The sequence below is a fragment of the Ornithorhynchus anatinus genome, chromosome 17, assembly GCF_004115215.2.
Source record: "Ornithorhynchus anatinus isolate Pmale09 chromosome 17, mOrnAna1.pri.v4, whole genome shotgun sequence".
Lineage (NCBI taxonomy): Eukaryota > Metazoa > Chordata > Mammalia > Monotremata > Ornithorhynchidae > Ornithorhynchus > Ornithorhynchus anatinus.
This window is the reverse complement of record NC_041744.1, coordinates 8683680-8702989: the sequence shown is the minus strand read 5'-3', so window position 1 is coordinate 8702989 and position 19310 is coordinate 8683680. Positions and strand designations below refer to the sequence as shown.

At 42.9% G+C, this 19310-nt stretch overlaps 1 protein-coding gene across 3 annotated transcripts in view; it reads left to right on the top strand.

Moving 5' to 3' along the window:
• TAOK1 (TAO kinase 1) overlaps window positions 1–19310 on the top strand; it is a 128523-nt gene that overhangs the window by 89584 nt on the left and 19629 nt on the right. For all 3 annotated transcript variants that reach the window (XM_029082246.2, XM_001510546.4, XM_007672563.3), the window contains 7 exons: window positions 1382–1463; window positions 6630–6797; window positions 8514–8717; window positions 10120–10254; window positions 12011–12247; window positions 12805–12933; window positions 18360–18563. In XM_029082246.2, coding sequence (XP_028938079.1) covers window positions 1382–1463; window positions 6630–6797; window positions 8514–8717; window positions 10120–10254; window positions 12011–12247; window positions 12805–12933; window positions 18360–18563 — 1159 coding nt within the window. The remainder of the gene's footprint in view (window positions 1–1381; window positions 1464–6629; window positions 6798–8513; window positions 8718–10119; window positions 10255–12010; window positions 12248–12804; window positions 12934–18359; window positions 18564–19310) is intronic.

Below are 19310 nucleotides of genomic sequence, written 5' to 3'. Positions count from 1 at the left end.
TACTATTATTTTGGATATTCCATAGGTAAGAGCATCTTCTTGAAACATTTCAGATGTGTTCCTCTTTTTTGATTTTGGGACCTCCCTGGACCCAAATCCAGGGGGAAAACAAGTCACAAGCCTTCCCTCTGGCCTCTTTGTGGGAAGGTTTCTTTGCTCACTTGACAGTAAACTCCTTGAAGGCAGGGCTTGTATCTGCCAATTATATCTATATTTATATTAAGGTCTGTCTCCCCTGCTAGACTGTAAGCTTCTTATGTGCGGAGAATGTATCTACTAACTCTGTTATATTGTACTCTCCCAAATGCTTAGTACAGTGCTTTACAGTAGATATCCAATAAATATCGGATTGATTTAACTCATTTGTATTGCATTCTCCCAAACGGTTATTACAATGCTTTCCATAGAATAAGCACCCAATAAATTCCATTGATTGATTGACTGCCCAACCTCAACAAAGAAGTTTTGTGAATTTGCTGTGAACTGTGATATTTAGGAGAGAGAGGAGAAAAGTGGGAAACAGGGAAAAAGGGAAGGGGGAAGAAAGTGGGGGAGAGAGCATCCTTGCACTGGATCGACAGAGTCGGCATTTATGACAGTGCTTCTCTGTTGCTCATGAACATCACAGTTCATAACAAGTTCCCCAGACTTCTTTCCTGGGTTTGGACAAATCAATCAATGGTATTTATTGAGCACTTACTGTGTGCAGAGCACTGTACTAAGCATTTGGGAGAGCGCATTTGAATTGTTAGGCACAATACCTGCCCTCAAGTAACTTAGAATCTAGCATCGGAAATAGTCTTTAAATATGAGGGACGCAACTGACTATAAAGGTGGAAGGTGGTTGGGGAAAAAGATAAGTGAGGAAAAGAAAGGCAAAAAATTAGAGGATGGTTATTCAAAATTATAATGTAAAAGAAGAGTAAACTCACGTATGATGATAAACATCTGAAGGAGGAATAGCTTACTGCAAAGGATAGCATTCCTAGAACAAGCAGTGGCTGTTGTGAATTCATAATAGTTCCACCGTAACGCATCTTTTCACTACGTGCTTTGAATAGAACATGGTAGCAGAATTAGGAAATGTTCTTTTGACTACTCACATCAGAAGAAGTAGTAGTACGGTGAAGTCACAGGGCAAGTCCTAAAACACAGGTTTTCTTCACCACAGCATTTGTCAAGGATGCAGTTATCTCATTCTAGAGACCTGACTTCCTTGCTTGAGGTGCTGGGATCATCTGAGGTTAATTACGATGGCTTCTTTTATGAACTATGTGTGCGGCAGGTTCATGTTGTATATTTGTCCATGTTTTAATGCCTCAGTTTGGGGATTATATCACAGTGAATAGCATTTTCAGCTCACACTTTTCTCTTGCAATAGGTCTGATTATTTTCGCAACTTCGTAGATTCTTGCCTCCAGAAAATTCCTCAAGATCGGCCAACTTCAGAGGAACTTCTAAAGGTCAGTTTTCTTTTTTCACTGATAATGTTTTGTAAAATATCCCATATTTTTATTATCTCCCAGTTCTCTAGACGGGGGGTAAAAAAAGCTAGAGTGATTATCACTAATACTCCTCTTGAGAATTATCCAACTATTTGGCTCAGTCTTTCATGCATTCCTAGCCTTACCACCCACCATTTTTCTTCCAGCGGATGAGTTGATCAGATTATCTTTGGTAGTTCTTAACCTCAGTACCCAAAATGCTTATACATGCTGGCCGTCAACTGTGTTTTCTGTCGTCCACCTGACTACATTTGGGTTGATGTCATTCATTTTGATTTAATGAAAGATCTTCCTTTATTTTTTATTCTTGTTTTTTGAAATTTAATGATAATAATAGTGATATTTGTTAAATACGGCACTAAACACTCGGCTAAATACATGCTAATCAGATCTGGCTCTGGGTCCCACATGGGGCTCACAGTGTTTGTAGGAGGGAAAGCAGGTATTGAATCTCCATTTTTTACAGATGGAGAAACTGAGGCACTGAGAAGTTAAGTAACTCACCCAAGGTCACACAGAAGGCAAGAAGCAGAGTCTAGGATTCAAAGCCAGGTCCTCTGATTCCCAGACCTATGCTTTTTCCACTAAGCCATGCTGCTGAGTGCTCCTTTAGAGATAGTAAGACTTTCATACTGATTAACTGGGCCTTAATATGACAGAGAAGAAAGGAAAAAAACTAGAACAGTTTTTGCCTTATTGATACAGAAAACCCTTACATACCGGAAGTGATGGGGCCAGATTTATTTTAGATGACCGTTAAAAGTTTCTGGACAGACAAGAAGCCGAGGATACTGAAGTCTCATTTTCCTCTCTAGGGTTGGAAACAGGACTTAGGTATCCCCTTGCCCCCCTGCAGTCCTGGATTTCAGGAGTCACGCTGAAAGGAAGCCCCCACCCCTCAAGGTCTTGAGCAGCAGAGATGCAGGAGAGCCCCTGGGCCCGTTCCAAGGTCAGGCACAGGAGACCGTTCTTAGTTCAGGAGTCTGGGCTCATGGAAGGTGCCAAACTTCCATTTCCAGCACGAGATATGGAGTCCAGACAAATCCCCCAGGTTGGAAATAGGATCTAGGGGTCCCTTCTTTTCCCTAATGCCCAAGATTTGGGGTGGCCATGAGCTAAATATAATTCATTCCCTGCTCAGAGTGTGATTTGGGCTGAGTTATCCAGGGCTGCAGGGAGGAAGGGGTTGCTTGTGTTCTGTTTCATCCCAAGGAGCAATCTATGGGACCCCAAAGACTCCACTCTAGCCTAACAATTGAATCCCTACCTCCTTTTCTCTGCAAACCCAGACTGTCAGGAGCGAGGTTATTTTTAGCCAGTCTCCCTTCAGAATTCAGGCTGTTAGGAGGCAGGAGGAGGATGCCTGGCTGCATCAAGTAAACTCCTGCATATCTGAAGAAAATTAGGGTATTTGATATTCAGAAATATGGGTGTTTACCATATTATGCTGCAGGATTTTTAGTATGGTAGTAAAAGTTTATTCTTCTCCTTTGACAATTTTACCTGCATTTCTTAGCCTTAGGAGGGAAAGATATAAATTTAATCAACAAAATAAGGTGGCTTTAAGTCCCCTTTCCAGCCTGGAGAAGAATTTGAACAATCAATTTTGGGCTTGGCTTTCTTGTAAATGGCAAAGCCATCATGTCTCGTGTTTTACTTTAGTTCTGATGAATTATGTATTAATGTTACCCGATACCTTAATATTGAAACTGGAAGTCAAGATCAGTTTGAGAGGCAGTTACTCCAAGCCATCCGTTTCAGAAGCCACCAAACTTGGCGGCCCTTAAAACTGGCTCTTAATGGCTGAGTGTTGGTAGACAATTACCTGGTGCTCACCAGTTGCCAAATTTGGTTTGTGACCCCGTGTTGGTGGTGGTCTAGAGAATGGGTGGCCTGTGCCTCCTGTTTGGCCCTTTAAACTGCCACTCCCTCAGGCTAGGCCTGGGGTGTTGGGACCCCTGACCCCCTGGCTGGAGAGCTGGGTCTGGGGAGGGGAATGATGAAGGAGCAGTTCAACTGCTCCTTGCCTCTGCCAGTGAATAAACACCATCTTGAATTCACCTAACTTCTTCTGAAGAACTTTGACATTTACCCTCACAAGAGGGATAATTGTCCTCATTTTACAGACAATAATAATAATGATGTTGGTATTTGTTAAGCGCTTACTATGTGCCAAGCACTGTTCTAAGAGCTGGGGTAGATACAAGGTAATCAGGTTGTCTCAGGTGGGTCTCACAGTCTTCATCCCCATTTTGCAGATGAGGTAACTGAGGCACAGGGAAGTTAAGTGGCTTACCCAAGATCACACAGCTGAAAAGCGGCGGAGCCAGCATTAGAACCCATGACCTCGGACTCCCAAGCCCTGGCTCTTTCCACTAAGCCATGCTGCTTCTCTAAGAAAGCCAGTAGCGTTGCCAAGTGGAAAGAGAACAGGCCTGGGAGTGAGAGGACTTGGGTTCTAATCTTGACTCTGCTCCTGGCCTGTTGCATGACCATGGGCAAGACGCTTCATTTCTCTCTGCCTCAGTTTCCTCACCTGTAAAATGGGGATTCAGTACTGTTCCCTCTGCCATTTTGACTTTGAGCCCCATGTGGGACAGGATCTGTCTGACCTGATTATCTTGTGTATCTACTCCAGCGCCTCGTACAGTGCATGGCACATAGTAAGTGCTTAATAAAATACTATTACTATCTGAAGTACCAAGTAGCTTTGTGAAATGAAAGTGTATCCGGGATTACCAGGATGCGCATCCTTATCCTATTGATATACCAGTCTTCTGATAGGACATGGTTTGAGGGTCATTTGTGAATGTGTGTGAATCTCCTAAGGGATTGTAGGCCTATTCTTTTCCATATTCATTAGCGTTTTCATTCAAGAAGTAAACATAATTATATCCTTCCAAAGGCGTAAATAGTCTATTTATACACCACCATATTTTCAGTGGTGCATGACAATTTGAAAATGAAACTCTTCTATTATGGAGAATATATATATACTCTCCTTAGGGGAAGGGAGGGGGGAGAGAGAGAATATGTGTGTGAATGTGTGTTTGTGTGTGTTCAGAGACAGTTGAGTAGGTTTTGAGAGGCAATAATAAATGGAGGGTTTTCATAATTTCATTATGGCCTGTGTACTTTCTTGATTTATTGCTATAGCACACCTTAAATCCAGGATTTGAAAATGTCCAGTGAAACTCTATGCCATGTTTACCACAGCAATTAAACAAGGAGCAACAGGTCTAGAAGTCAGATTAACCTGCATTCTAATCCCAGTTTTGCCATTTGCCTGTTCTGTATTGCTTAACTTCGCTGTGCCGTAGTTGCCAAATCTGTCCAATGGGGATTCAGTATCTGCTCTCCCTCCTACTTAGACCGTGAGACCCATGTAGGACGGGGATTGTGCCCTGTAAGATTATCTTGTATCTACCCCAGCAATTAGTATAGTGCTTGGCATAGAGTAAGCGCCTAATATAACCTAAGGGTCTATATGGATATTTACATCAGTGTTTCTCAGATAGGCATGTGCAGCCTAACCTGAGGGGATGAGGAAGGAGAAAAAAAAGCCTCAAATTTCAGGACGCACTTGAATCTCTCTTGAAAATGAGTGGTATTGTGAGATTTTCTAGCCTTTAGGGCCTTAAAGAGATTTTGGCACCCCTCTTCTTACCTAGCACCCCATCTATCACGTGGTCACAACTGGAACGAACTACCAAGTGCGAAAACATTGTTATGCCCATCCTAACTGCCTAACAGAGAAGGGATCTAACGTGCAAAGGACTCAATTTTCCTTGATATTCAAAAAATACATTTCCGTCATGGTAGAAATAATAGCATTTGTTTAACGCTAATTGTATGCGGAGCACTGTACTAACCTCTGGGAGAGAATACCCAAGTGGGCTGTATGCCTGTCAAAGAGCAGGGACTGTCTCTGTTACTGATTTGTACATTCCAAGTGCTTAGTACAATGCTTTGCACATAGTAAGCGCTCAATAAATACTATTGAATGAATGAATTGATTAGATGTAGTCCTTTTCCTTCAGGGGGCTCAAAGGCATAGGCACCAAGTTTTCATTTTGAGCATGGGGTTAAACTTGGGAGGGGCTTCAAGGAGCCACACCCCTTATTCTGGACTCCTTTGGACTTGAGTGTGAAGCACAAAAAAACAACTGGATGTCAGGGTCGGGCTGGTTAGACAGAACCTGCTGTGGATTCCAGAACTAGGGGTTGTCCTGGTTCTGGCCCTTTAGCCCAGTGAGTGCAAGTGGAGGCCAAGGCTGGCCCCAGGGTCTTCTGCTCTCTTAAGTCTCCCTGGCTGGACACTGGAGAGGGGAAACTGCAGTCCAAGCCCAAAGTCTGGCATGGAGAAGATGAGCCTCCCACACTAACCCCCCACAGCCCACTGGGCTCCAGGCCCAGGCTGAAGGGGAGCAGAGCCTCTGTCTACTCCCTCCAAGCAGACTAGTTATGGCTGCCTGCCCTGCCAGGAAGCTGTGTGGGGAAGCGAAGGCGTCTCTCTATCCTTCCAAATTCCAGGGGCCGACGCTCCCCTTCCCCTCTATTGGCCCATCTCTCTCTAGCCAGCCAAATGCCTGCCATCTCTATTCAGATTAGGGCAGGGTTCACTCAGAGTTGGCGGTGCCACCCACCATATAGACAGTACTGCTTTTTGAGACGCCAAAGCCTTTCTTGAGGTCTGGTTCTTTTTAGGGGTTTCAAGCACATCAACCTATTTTATTGTAGTTGTATAACAAAAATGATTTGCTTTTGACGATGCTTCATGTGGTTACAGTGACATCCTTGCAGTAAGGTGGGCTTTGTGGGTGGTGGAAAGGCTATGTAGGGCCTGCCTGCCACAGTAACTGTTGTGCTTTGAATGAGAGGTCCTTCAGCCTTACTGTGAGGCGCACGTTCCCTTTCAGAGTTATTAGGACCACACTGCCAAAACTACATCATGGTTTCTTTAAAATAAGAAAAGGACTGTAAGCTTATCATGGGCAGGAGGCGTGACTACCAACTCTCATATTGTTATATCGTACTCTACCGAGTGCTTAGTACAGTGCTCTGCACACAGCGCTAAATAAATGCAGTTGGTTATTTGAAACATTATTTTCTTTCTTCTTCTAGCACATGTTTGTTCTCCGGGAGCGTCCTGAAACAGTGTTAATAGATCTCATTCAGAGAACAAAGGATGCAGTAAGAGAACTAGACAATCTGCAGTATCGCAAAATGAAGAAACTCCTTTTCCAAGAGGCACATAATGGACCTGCAGTGGAAGCACAGGAAGAGGAAGAGGTGAAAAGAACTATGAAATATCCTTGTTCTTGGGGTATCATCCTGCTGATGGTGACTTGCTCTTTAATCCTGGTGAATTAACCATTCCTCCCTTTCCAAAACTGTACAATTGTAAGTAGCAGTCGCAAAAGTGTTATTAAAACAGAAACCAGATAATTTTCTTCCTTGGATGGGCCAAATATGCTCCCTCTGACATTCTTGGACTGTTCTGGAAAAGTAGCCCAAGGCTTGCCACCTGCCTGAGGCATTGGTGGACCAACTTTTCACCTCACATTTATCAAATATTTTAGGTTCCTACAATGGAGTCAAAATCTTCATCTTCAATTTAAAATTGAATTTCATGGCCTGCCCCATTTTGCTCCCCAAGTTTTTGTTTTTTTTTGATAGTTGCTTTCCTCCCCTTTAGGATGCTAGTAAAATTGTTCCAAAGTAGCGCCCATGTCAAACCGGTTTTGTCTGGTTTTGACTATGTCTTTTTAAGCATAAAAATGCGTAAAGTGAGTGGCTACACTTAGAATTCAGGAGCACAGGCCTCTTGCCTTATACGTTATTTGTGCATTGGTGTTTGTGAGAAGATTTGCTCAGAACTCTCAAGAGTATGCGAAATATTTAAAAGAGTTGGCAGGTTTAACAGATTATAGTTCAGTTAAATACTTTGTCATTGGCAAAGTGGTGGACCAAGATAAGAAAACTTTCATCTGACCCATTGAGGTGCATACCAGTGATTTTGACTTAACGGTGTATTGGGTGCATGGTTTGTTCTACCCAGTTTTTACAGAACCAGGTCTGGCTTCAGGTGGCGAGTGAGGCTGCCACCTCAGGGGATCCCATCGAGAGGCGGCTGCCATTGAAAATTAGAAATTAACCAGCTTCTGTCCACCTGAGCAGATAGCAACCTCTGGGTTATCAGCGGTGTGGGAAGAGAGCTCAATGGCTTGTGAAGAAGTGGGGGGGTGACAGGGGTTTCCCTGGAGAAACAGTTGCTCTAGGTTCAGGAGGACTTCCGAATGACATCATGATGCTGTGCTCTATGCCCGGAGAAATGTGGGGAGAATGGAACGTAATGGCCTCCTAGGGAACAGGAAGGGCTAGCCATTTTTTCTCCACCTCAGGGCAGGAAACTGTCTAAAGCCAGCCCTGCACAAAACTAGGCTATAAACAGCGCTACTGGGATATGGGAGTCTAGGTTCAAGTGGGCTTGGAAACAATAATCAAACACAATCTGTTTTTCCTCTGCAGTTTAATTCAAAAACTTGTTGCTGCATTGTTATTGATCATTGTACTCCACAAGAGGCATGAGTAGACTGTTTTAATAGGGCTGGAAATCCTACTCTGGAGATCTTATTTTTGGAAAATGAGTTGAGGGGGCAGCCTTCACAGTACTGCTTTGGAAAGAATGGGAATATCTCTCTTGCCAGGGAAGAGTAGCCATTGGAAGCGATATTCTGGAAGAAAAGGAGTTAGGGACAGGCATTTTGGTGGAAGAAAGAGGGTGTTGGTAAAAAAAAAAGCAAGGATACAGGATATTGGGAAATGAAAGAGGAACAGAAGAGGAGAGGAAACATGAGCTATACAAAATCTGGGGGGGTGGATATTGTTAGGCATTAGTAAGTTCATATATAACAGCAATCCTGAGTTTCTCTGGAAAGCTCTCTAATGGGCATTCTGTATGGGGCAAAATGTAAAAATTTCTGTTTCAACACTTACCCTTTTTAGGAACAAGATCATGGTGTTGGCCGGACAGGAACCGTGAATAGTGTTGGAAGTAATCAGTCCATTCCAAGTATGTCTATCAGTGCCAGTAGCCAAAGCAGTAGTGTGAACAGTCTTCCAGATGCCTCAGATGACAAGAGTGAGCTAGACATGATGGAGGGGGACCACACAGTGATGTCTAACAGCTCTGTCATCCATTTAAAACCGGTGAGTGTTTGGGTTTCACCAAAACTTATGGCTAGAGAGCCGGGGAGCAATTTGAGTTAGTGATGAGTTTCAGTACTAGGTTAAAAAAAAAAAAAAGTGTGCGCGTCTTTGCAGCTACCTTTCCAAAGTTGGAAATGTGGGGACTAACTGGCCATTCTGGAACATCTGCCTTTGAAAAGAAGCAGCGTGGCTTAATGGAAAGAGCATGGGCTTGGGAGTCAGAGGTCGTGGGTTCCAATCCCAGCTTTGCCACTTGTCAGGTGTGTGACTTTGGGCAAGTCACTCAACCTCTCTGTGCCTCAGTTACCTCATCTGTAAAATGGGGATTAAGACTGAGAGTCCCACCTAGGACAACCTGATAACCTTGTGTCTCCCCCAGCACTTAGTACAGTGCCTGGCACATAGCAAGCACTTTAAAAAATTACATTAAGAAAAATCCCGCCCTGTTTACCATGGCAAAAACTGGCTTGGGGAAGGTGAGCTTCTCTTTTGCTACTTGGCGGTGTATCATCAGGTGTTGTTGGATCCGTGGCAGTTAAACAAACTACTCCCAAAGCCACTTATCTCTCACTTAAACTGTGTGTTCAGGTAATGAACCAAGACACACAGGGAAACAGATATTTTCTGAGCTTGGCATTCCTCTCTAACCACCTCTTCAACTCATCTTGAAAGACTGATTAAAATAAGAACATAACAAAAAACCCTTTAAGCCGTGTTCTCAACAGGGGTCGTGGTAGGAATGGTGAAGCAATTACATTTCTGCCAGTGATGAGAGCAGCTACAGGTTTTATTATCGGATACAGAATAATCAGATGCCTTCCTCACACATTTGGTTAACATAACGGCATGTTTAATTACCATGTACCTCATGATGACTCACAAATTTAAAATATGAAGAATAGACCATGATTGAGTACTGCTGTGACTAGTGACCTTTCTCTTATGGTATCTTGAAAAGTATCCTAATTTGGGGGAGTATGTTAAAAATCGCATATTCTCCCTTATCGTTTGATCATCTCCATGTCCTGCATTTAATGTTTCACATTATGAGGAAATATGAAATGTCAATTTTAGTAAGTCACCAATGAAATGTTATCATTCCTCAATCCTCAGCTGAGTTTTTGTGTTGCAATCGTAAGTGTGTGGTCCTGTTGACCTGAGTTGCCCGTCAGGATGCAATTTTGGGTCTCTGGATTTCTTAAAATCTCCGCTTATAAATGAAAATCATTTGAAAGGCAGGTTAATTCAGTCCTTACATTGTAAGCTCCTGGAGGGCAAGAACTATAACTTTGTCTTCTAATATATGTTCCCAAGCATGAAATGTGGTACACTCAGTACTGCTGTTGTTGGGGTACTGAGATTATTTATCAAATGTGATGTTGCCGTTATTCCTATTTGTCAGGAGGAAGAGAATTACAGAGAAGAGGCAGATCCTAGAACAAGAGCATCAGAGCCACAGTCTCCTCCCCAAGTGTCTCGCCACAAGTCCCATTATCGCAATCGAGAACACTTCGCTACAATTCGCACAGCATCACTGGTATGTATTTTTCCTGCTCCTTTCAGGTTTACACTATAGACATATAAGCTCACTGTGGACAGGGAACATGTCTACCAACTCTCTAGTGTTGTACTCTCCCAAGTGCTTAGTACAGTGTTACTAAATACCATTGATTGATTGACTGATTGATCACCCCAGTTTGGTGGGGGTGGAGGAGAAAGCCATTACAGCAATTTTCAGTCTTCCTAGAACTGAGCTGTCTACTTTCCATTGTCCCTTAGCAATGGCTTGCAGGGCACTCATTCTCTGTTTTTGTTTGCTGTCTCTCCCACATGGATATTTCAGCATCCCATGGATTTCCTTCTGAGTGCCTCTGTGGGGACAAGTCCTAGGGTTTGGTAAAGATGTTGAGGGGGTATTGAGTCCAGGCTTCTCAGCCTGTTATGCCATTACAACTGCTGATGCTTCACAACACTCCTAAGTGCTTTTGGTTCAAGCCCCTTAGTTAAACCATTGTATTCCCTTAGTAAGAAAGGATGATGCTAGTTTGCTTCAGGTTACAATAGAGAGACCAGACAATTTTAGGGTTATTCCTACAAAGCTTTGCTTTATCCTTCTGTCTCAGTTCTCCAACCCACTGTATGAATTCTGTTGATTCAGGATATTTCCTAGAAAGAAGCTAAAAAGCATTAATCTGTGAGACTTAAAACTTATCAATCATTGGTGCTTATTATACTGTACTAAGCGCCTGGGAGAGTATAATCCAACAGAGTTATTGGCACGTTCCCTGCTCAAAAGGAGCTAACTGTCGAGGGGCGTAACGGATTATCTTATTTTTCCCATGACAGCCTCTTTTTCATCATTTTTGTTGTCAAATTTGGTTAAGCCAGTGCCTTACCATTGACATAAAGGAAATATTAGGAATAAACTAGACAGAGTTACTCCAGTTTTGCAAATGAGGGTTGTTTCACAGGATTTAAAAAAATCCAATTTGCCTTCTGCCTAAATAGGAACACTCTTGGTAAAAATAAATGATATCAGATAGTCGAGTTGGCCATTTTAAAGGGCTTAGGTGAGCCAGATACCACATTTTGTTTTGCCACTTGAATTGGAACTATATTTTACTGTTGGTTTATGTTGTTAATTCACGTTCCACTTACGGTTTTGTAATTCTTTATTTTATTTTATTTTATGTTGCCATATGGCTGCAAAGCCAGTTCTTTCCCATCTTGCATTCACGGCATTTATTTTCCTCCAAATCTACATGATCTAGCACTTGGCTTTCAAATTTTTTTCCTGATATTCTGCTCCCTGATTCATTTCATTTTGAGTTCTAATCCTTGTCAGAAAAGAACTATCCATTATGCCCTTCTTAGTGTCGCTATCAAATTTGCTTTCCATAAGGGATGTGTTTAGGGTTTTTAATACCCAAGACCCATGTGGCATACTGCATTCCCTCTTGGAGCATGTGACTATCCCGACCTATGTACTTTTTCCATTGGCCTGGGGTATTCAGTGCTGGAGGAGCAGAATTCTGCCATCCTCAACCTGGGTCTAGTGTTTCCTTACAAAAATATGTAATTGCTCTATATTTTATCTTCCAAGTCTTCGAAGAAATACCTGATACTTTATTGATCCTTGAGGAATTTCATTTAGTCTACCCAGCTTGTCCATTTCTCCTGGAATAAGATGTTCCATCCTGCTGGGTCCCATTTGGGGGTAAAATGTGAAAAAGCACACGGAGAAGTAAACTTAGCTCTGTTTTTCCACACTCTCCATTGTGGCGGCCCTCTAGGTTACCAGGCAAATGCAAGAGCACGAGCAAGATTCAGAGCTTAGAGAACAGATGTCAGGCTATAAACGCATGAGGCGGCAGCACCAAAAGCAGCTTATGGCACTGGAGAATAAGCTCAAGGCTGAGATGGATGAACACCGCCTCAGGTTGGACAAAGATCTTGAAACACAGCGCAACAACTTTGCTGCAGAAATGGAGAAGCTAATTAAGAAACACCAAGCAGCTATGGAGAAGGAGGTAGGTAAACAAAGATTGTGATGGGATACCACCGTGCCCCCTCTCCCCCACCAATTCTCCTTCCTTCTCCTTCCTTTGTGCTGTTTGGTAACAGATCAAGCATAAAAAAGTGGGAGCAGTTTCCTTTGAATTCTCTCCTACAATTCTTTGTCTGTGCAGTTTGAGGCAATAAGCAATGCTGGAGGGTAATGTTTAATGGGGAGGAATGAAATTTTTTTTCTGAGGCTCTGCCCAGGCCCCTCAGGGCAGGAGAGTTGGAAACTGCAGGCTTATCAGCTTTGGGGGACACCTTGCCTGAGGAGAGGTTCATTTGCATGGCCTGTCAATCACTCTTGGAGCACCCCACTCACCTGATGACATCTGGACCTGAGCCAGTTCCCGGAGAGGACTGGGACAAAGGGGATTTCAGCCAATTGGCTTTTAGCCACTTGGCTCACAAACGTTATTTAAATTGAGAGTTCAATCCGAGTTGAAGAGTAGTTAGAAAACAAGAGACTTTAAGCAAATAGCCATGTCAACTGATTTTTTTTTTTCTTTCATTTTTGAATTTTCCGTAGGCTAAGTTGATGGCCAATGAAGAGAAGAAGTTTCAGCAGCATATTCAGGCACAACAGAAAAAAGAACTGAATAGCTTTTTGGAGTCTCAGAAGAGAGAATACAAACTCCGTAAAGAACAACTTAAGGAGGTACTGCATCTTTTAGGGGAGTCATTAAGGGAGACTAAGCTCTTGACTGCTTGTTGATTACATCCAACAGCATCCCACAATTTCTCTTTAACTCTGTAAGCCAGGGCAAGCAGATTTACTTGGTTCTGTAAAGCCATTTCCTCACTATGATATCAGTCTGTGGGAAGCACTGTTTGAAACTGAATTTTCAATGTAGACCAAGATTATACTGGTGACCACTGCCTAGTAGCTGTTTAACTCTGGAAAAAGCTAAAGCTTCCATACATAGTTTCTTACTGCAGTCATCTAACAAACAGGCCTTTTGTAAGATTCCACCCCAAAAGGGAACACTTCACAGCTTCCCTTGAGTAATCAGGACTTTTTTTTCCTAATAATGTGATTCCAGAACTCTACCTAGTTCTGGCTCAGATGCCACAGAAGCATGTATAGTCTCTGTAAATGCGGGACAACTTAATGTTTCCATTTTAAACCTCTTGTATGCCCTCGAATCATTTTGTTGTAGAGGTAAATTAATCTGTCCTGTTAGAATCGTGAGGAAGTTTCAGTCTAACTCAAGATATCATTGGAATGATTCATTGGAAATTTGGTCTTAGAAAAATTGGATGAAAGTTCTGCTCTAATGCAGTAGTATTCTTAAAGAACTTATTGTTACGTGGAAGTCACATTGCAGGACTTAGGCCTTAACAGATGCCTTACCCATGGATGCAACCATTTCAGTCAGTGGTATTTATTAAGCATTTACTGTGTGCAGAGCTCTGTACTAAACACTTGGGAGAGTACACTACAGTGGAGTAGGTAGACCCGGTCCCTGGCCAAAAAGAGCTTTCTTCCTACATCTACTCTCCAAAGCCACCGTGAATTGGATTATACCCAGAACAGGCTCACATTGAGAAAAAATGTTCCATAGTTCTCAGTCGCATTCTATTCAAATTATGTAAGGCAAGCACAAGTTATTGGAGACCTGACTTGCATATAGTAGTTCTCCATATTCAAAGAAGACCCTACTGGCAGTGAAAGTTACTTATCACTGCGTGGGTGACTGAAAAGGCACTGAGGCTGTCACTTGCTTTGTTATGTTTGATTGCAGCCCCTGGCACTGTTTTCTCTTATACTTCCTTGTCTCTGGTTCCTTAAAAGCTTTGCTCATAAAGAGCCATTCCTCACTCCTTCCCTGATAGCCGTTTACCACACTGGTCTGTCTTTGGCAGTGGATTTTCAGTTTTCAACTGGGATGCAGCAATACCTTGAGATATTAGGGTGGATTGAGAGCAGCTGATCACAGACTGAATTAGTCAGCAGTGAAGTGTTGTTATTAGGAAGCCAACATGGGGTGGAATTTATTAACCAGTGAATGACATTTTAACTCCAGAACTTGAGAAGCAGCATGGCCTAGTGGAAAGAGCCCAGTCCTGGGAGTCAGAGACCTGTGTTCTAATCCCAGCTCTGCCATTTGTCTGCTGTGTGACCTTGGACAAGTCACTTCACTTCCTCTGTGCTTCAGTTACTTCATCTTTGAAATGGGGATCAAGACTGAGCCTCATGGGGTACATGAACTATATCCAACCTGATTAGCTTGTATAATAATGTTGGTATTTATTAAGCGCTTACTATGTGCCGAGCACTGTTCTAAGCGCTGGGGTAGACACAGGGGAATCACGATGTCCCATGTGGGGCTCACAGTCTTAATCCCCATTTTACAGATGAGGTAACTGAGGCACAGAGAAGTTAAGTGACTTGCCCACAGTCACACAGCTGACAAGTGGCAGAGCTGGGATTCAAACTCATGACCTCTGACTCCAAAGCCCATGCTCTTTCCACTGAGCCATGCTGCTTCTCTACTACCGCCAGGGCTTAGTACAGTGCCTGGCACAAAGTAAGTGCTTAATAAATACCATTATAAAAAAATAACTCTCCATAGACCCTGTGGACTCTGCATTTGAAAGATCCTCGTTAAGTATTCTGTCCAGTTTTGATCACTGGACTCCATTTTGACTGTGGAGAAATTGGAAAGGGCCTAGTTTAGGATTGGGCAAAGTAAGACCTGCCAGATCTTACTTGACTTCCAAGCTAGTCGAGTCCGCCCACGATGACTCCTAACTGGCCTCAAGTAGGTGCAGATGCAGTTGTGACCTCCCAGCAGACTGGCATATACAGTGGCACACGGAAGTCATCATCTGAAACCGCAGCTGATGGGAACAGCCACAGGCAGAAGTGGTGGGATTTATAGTTGCCCGTGTCCACCATATCCTCTGCCTGCCAACTGACAGGCTTAGAAAAGGTGACCCTTGGGCTTTAAGTGAAGTCTTGGTTAATAGGGTGTTAAAATGCTAGAATAGATTGCCACAGGAGGCTAAGGGATCCTCCTCCGTTGGAGAGCTTGCAAAAAAGTCTGGAGAACAGTCCATCATAGGTGGCTAAGTTAGGCCACTGTCTGAGATAGGGGACTGTCCCAGATGATCTCTTCAAGTGCTAAGCGTTCTAGGACTCATCAGGAGCCAGCCAATTAATGCGACACATTTCCTTGGGGCTGAAATATGTTGGCCATTTCATTTTGATCACTTACTGGATACCAAGAGTGACTTGTCTTATGCTTTCGAGTCATCTCTGGCCCATAGCGACACCATGGACACATCTCTCCCAGAACACCCCAGCTCTATCTGCAGTTGTTCTGGTAGTATATCCATGGAGTTTTCTTGATAAAAATACGGAAGTGGTTTACTGTTGCCTCCTTCCGCGCAGTAAACTTGAGTCTCTGTCCTCAAGTCTCTCCCATGCCGCTGCTGCCCAGCACAGGGAAGTTTTGACTTGTAGCAGATTGCCTCTGCTTGATTCTCCCTCCTGCTGGAAACTCTCCTGATGTGACCCTGAAATGGGCTTACAGTGTCTAGAAGGATGTTAACTGCAAAAAAGCATCCTCCCATATATTGTGAGTGACCTCTCTCATTATAAAATAGACAGTTCTCTTGTCAGTCTAAACTGCAAACTCTTCATGGGCAGGGAATGTGCTTACCAACTCTGTTGTATTATTCTGTCCCAAGCATTTAATAGAGTGCTCTGCACATGGTAAGTCCTCAATAAATGCCACTGATTGATTGATAAGGGAACTGGTCTCTGGTAAGGCTGTGAATAATATTGACCCCTTTCCAATCAGTTGGTAGTGTTTATCAAGCATTTACCAGGTGCAGAGCACTCTCCTAAGTACTTGAAAGAGTCCAGTAGAGTTAGAAGACATAATCTCTACCTTCAAGTGACTTACAATCTAGTGGACTGGAAAAATTCCTATGTACAAATCCTGCCCATCAGGCAGATTTTAAAGTATCTTGGTGATTGTAGGGTTTTAATTGGTGCAGCCATGGGCTACGTGTCCTACGTGGGACAACTTTCTGAGAATGGTCAAGGTCAGTTTCTGACCTGAACTTTTAAGCATCTGTAGTGAAGAATTCCTTTCAACCTTGAGCTGAGAGATAATTCAGTTACCGAGGTCCTGATAAGTAAAAAGAATTCTGATTGAAGTTCAAAAACTATTTTGCTCAAATATTGAAATAGTGAATGAGGTCACCGTTAAATGTAAAATAAATTACTCTTACAGGCGTGATGGGCTTTTGGAGGGAGTTTAATGGGAATTTGACAATATAAAATCATCTTTTATTAAGGGGTTATCTATTTCGAATTTTGTGAGATTATTTTTCATTCTCTTTTCAGCTATTTAAGGTGATTATCATGTCCACAGTTTAGTTTTGTCTTTTAGAAACCAGAATTTTTTATTGTTGCCAACGCTTTGCTATTTACCTGCTTTTTACTTCTGCTAATAATAATAATAATAACGATATGTGGTGTTTGTTAAGCCCATAATTATGTGCCAAACAATGTGCTAGATAAAGAGTAATTCATTGAGAGACAATCCCTGACCTACATGAGGCTGAGAGATGAGGAAACCAAGGCACCAAGAAACAGCATGGCCTAGTGAGTTAGAGCCCAGGCCTGGGAGTCAGAAGGACCTGGGTTCTAATCCTAGCTGCGCCACTTGTCTGCTGTGTGACCTTGAGCAAGTCATTTAACTTCTCTGGCCCTCACTTACCTCATCTGTAAAATGGGGATTAAGACTGGGAGCCCCATGTGGGACATGGACTGTGTCCAACCTGATTAGCTTGTATCTACCCCAGTGTTTAGTACAGTTCCTGGTACTTGTTAAGCACTGAACAGATACCATTAAAAAAAACCCCAGTAAACTGAGCAGTTAAGCAACTTGCCCAAATTCTCACAGCAGGCAAGTGGCGCAGCTAGGATTAGAACTCAAGTCCCAACATAAGCCTTGTGTTCTTTACCCTAGTTCTTGGGGTAAAATGCTTTAAACTCAGTTCATTTCTTATGTGAATTTTATTTTGAGTTCTATGATATTGTCTTGACTGCATGATACATTGAGTTTTTAATAATTTAATTGCAAAACAGTATAGGTGACTTTTAAGAATGGAATCATGTTGTGCACAATGACACCCTAATGTTTTTCTATGCATCCACTGCAAATTACTCCTGCCCAAGGTGGAAGGTGTTGGCTGAGTCACGGACAGGGTAACACGGGGCCCAAGCAGTCAAGTTGGCAACCAGCTCAATTGTGTGGGCCCCATGTTTTCTCAGCTGGTTGGCAGCTGCAGTAGTTTGCCACTAAATGGAGACTTTCACCCTCTCTCAGCAATCCTAATTTTTCTGTTATTGGAGTTTTCTCAATTTGGGCCAGATATTACTTTCATCAAATTTGAAGGAAATCCTCATACCATCGGTGGTTGTAAAATCACTGTAAGATTACTCTGAGGAGTGGGGAAGCACTGCTCCTTTTGAAGCCGTAGAGACTAGGAAGCAGGGCTGCAGACCTCAAGAAATTTGGCTTTTATCAATCAAGGTATTTATTGAGCACTTACTGTGTGCAGAGCACTGGACTAAGCACTTGAGAGACTGCAACATAAAGTTGGTAGACACGTTCCCTGTCCACACAAGCTTGCAGTCTAGAGGGAGAGACGGACATTAGTATAAATAAATAAATTACGGACATATACGTAAGTGCTGGAGGGGTGAATAAAGGGCGCCAATCCATGTAGAAGGGGGATGCAGAAAGGAGTGGGAGAAGAGGAAGTGAGGACCTAATTAGGGAGGAGATGTACCTTCAATAAAGCTTTCAAGCATCTGAAAAGAAGGGCCATGCTAGGTGTTTTGTGCAACCTGCTTCTGTAGCCCACAGGGGTGTGATTATCCCATTTTTCAGGCCTGAAAATGATCTTATTCCAGAGATGTCACGCCAGCTCCCCGAAAGAATTCTTTTTAGTTCCCAATCACAGGAGGGCAACAGGGTAAAAACATCTATTCAGACTGAGGGATAACTGGCTCATTTGGGGCCTTAATTTCTCTTATGCTGCTTTTCTGTTTTCTCTCAGGAACTGAATGAAAACCAGAGCACCCCGAAGAAAGAAAAGCAAGAGTGGCTCTCGAAGCAGAAGGAGAACATCCAACATTTCCAAGCAGAAGAGGAAGCCAACCTTCTACGGCGCCAGAGGCAATACCTGGAGCTGGAATGCCGTCGGTTCAAGAGACGGATGCTCCTTGGTCGCCATAACCTTGAGCAGGACCTTGTCAGGGAGGTAGGTTTGGTAGGAAGTTCAGTACCCATCAGAACTCTGGAAGGAAAGACAATGGCAATTATTCAGTGCTTATTATGTGCTAAGCACTAAGGTAGATATCAGTCTCCATCCCAGATGGAGTGTATAAAAGACAAAGAAAATAACAGAACTTCTGCTACCTCTTGGGCCTAAAATGTGCATCAAAAAATTGAAGGTTGTGCCAGGTCTAGGGTGTTTGTTAAAATCCAGCAGAATCCTTTTAATTTGCTTTGGCTGCCAATTTCCTCATTAATTACCAGGGGCCCCTGTATGTGGAGAGATTCATTTTCATTCTGTGAAATGGTGTAAAAAATATGCTTTGTGTAAAGCCAGAGTGCCTTAAACCTGTTAATGTAATTGACAGATGTAAGAGCAAGAAACAATCTAAAAGACTTTACAGTGAAAAAATTTTACTGCCCCATGTCAGTTTATACCTGGCCTAGAGAAGTAGCGTGGCCTACTGGAAAAAGTATGGGCCTGGGAGTCAGAGGCCCTGTGTTCTAAGCCCTGCTCTAACACTGGTCTCCTGTGTGACCTTGGGCAAGTCTGTCATCTTCTCTGTGCCTCAGTTACTTCATCTGTAAAATGGGAGTTAAAACTGTGAGCCCCATGTGGGATATGGACAGTGTCCAATCTGATGAGCTTATATCTGCCCCAGCAGTAAAAACAGTGCTTGGCACATAGTAAGGACTTAATAAGTAGCATCATTATTAATAATTTTATTACTCC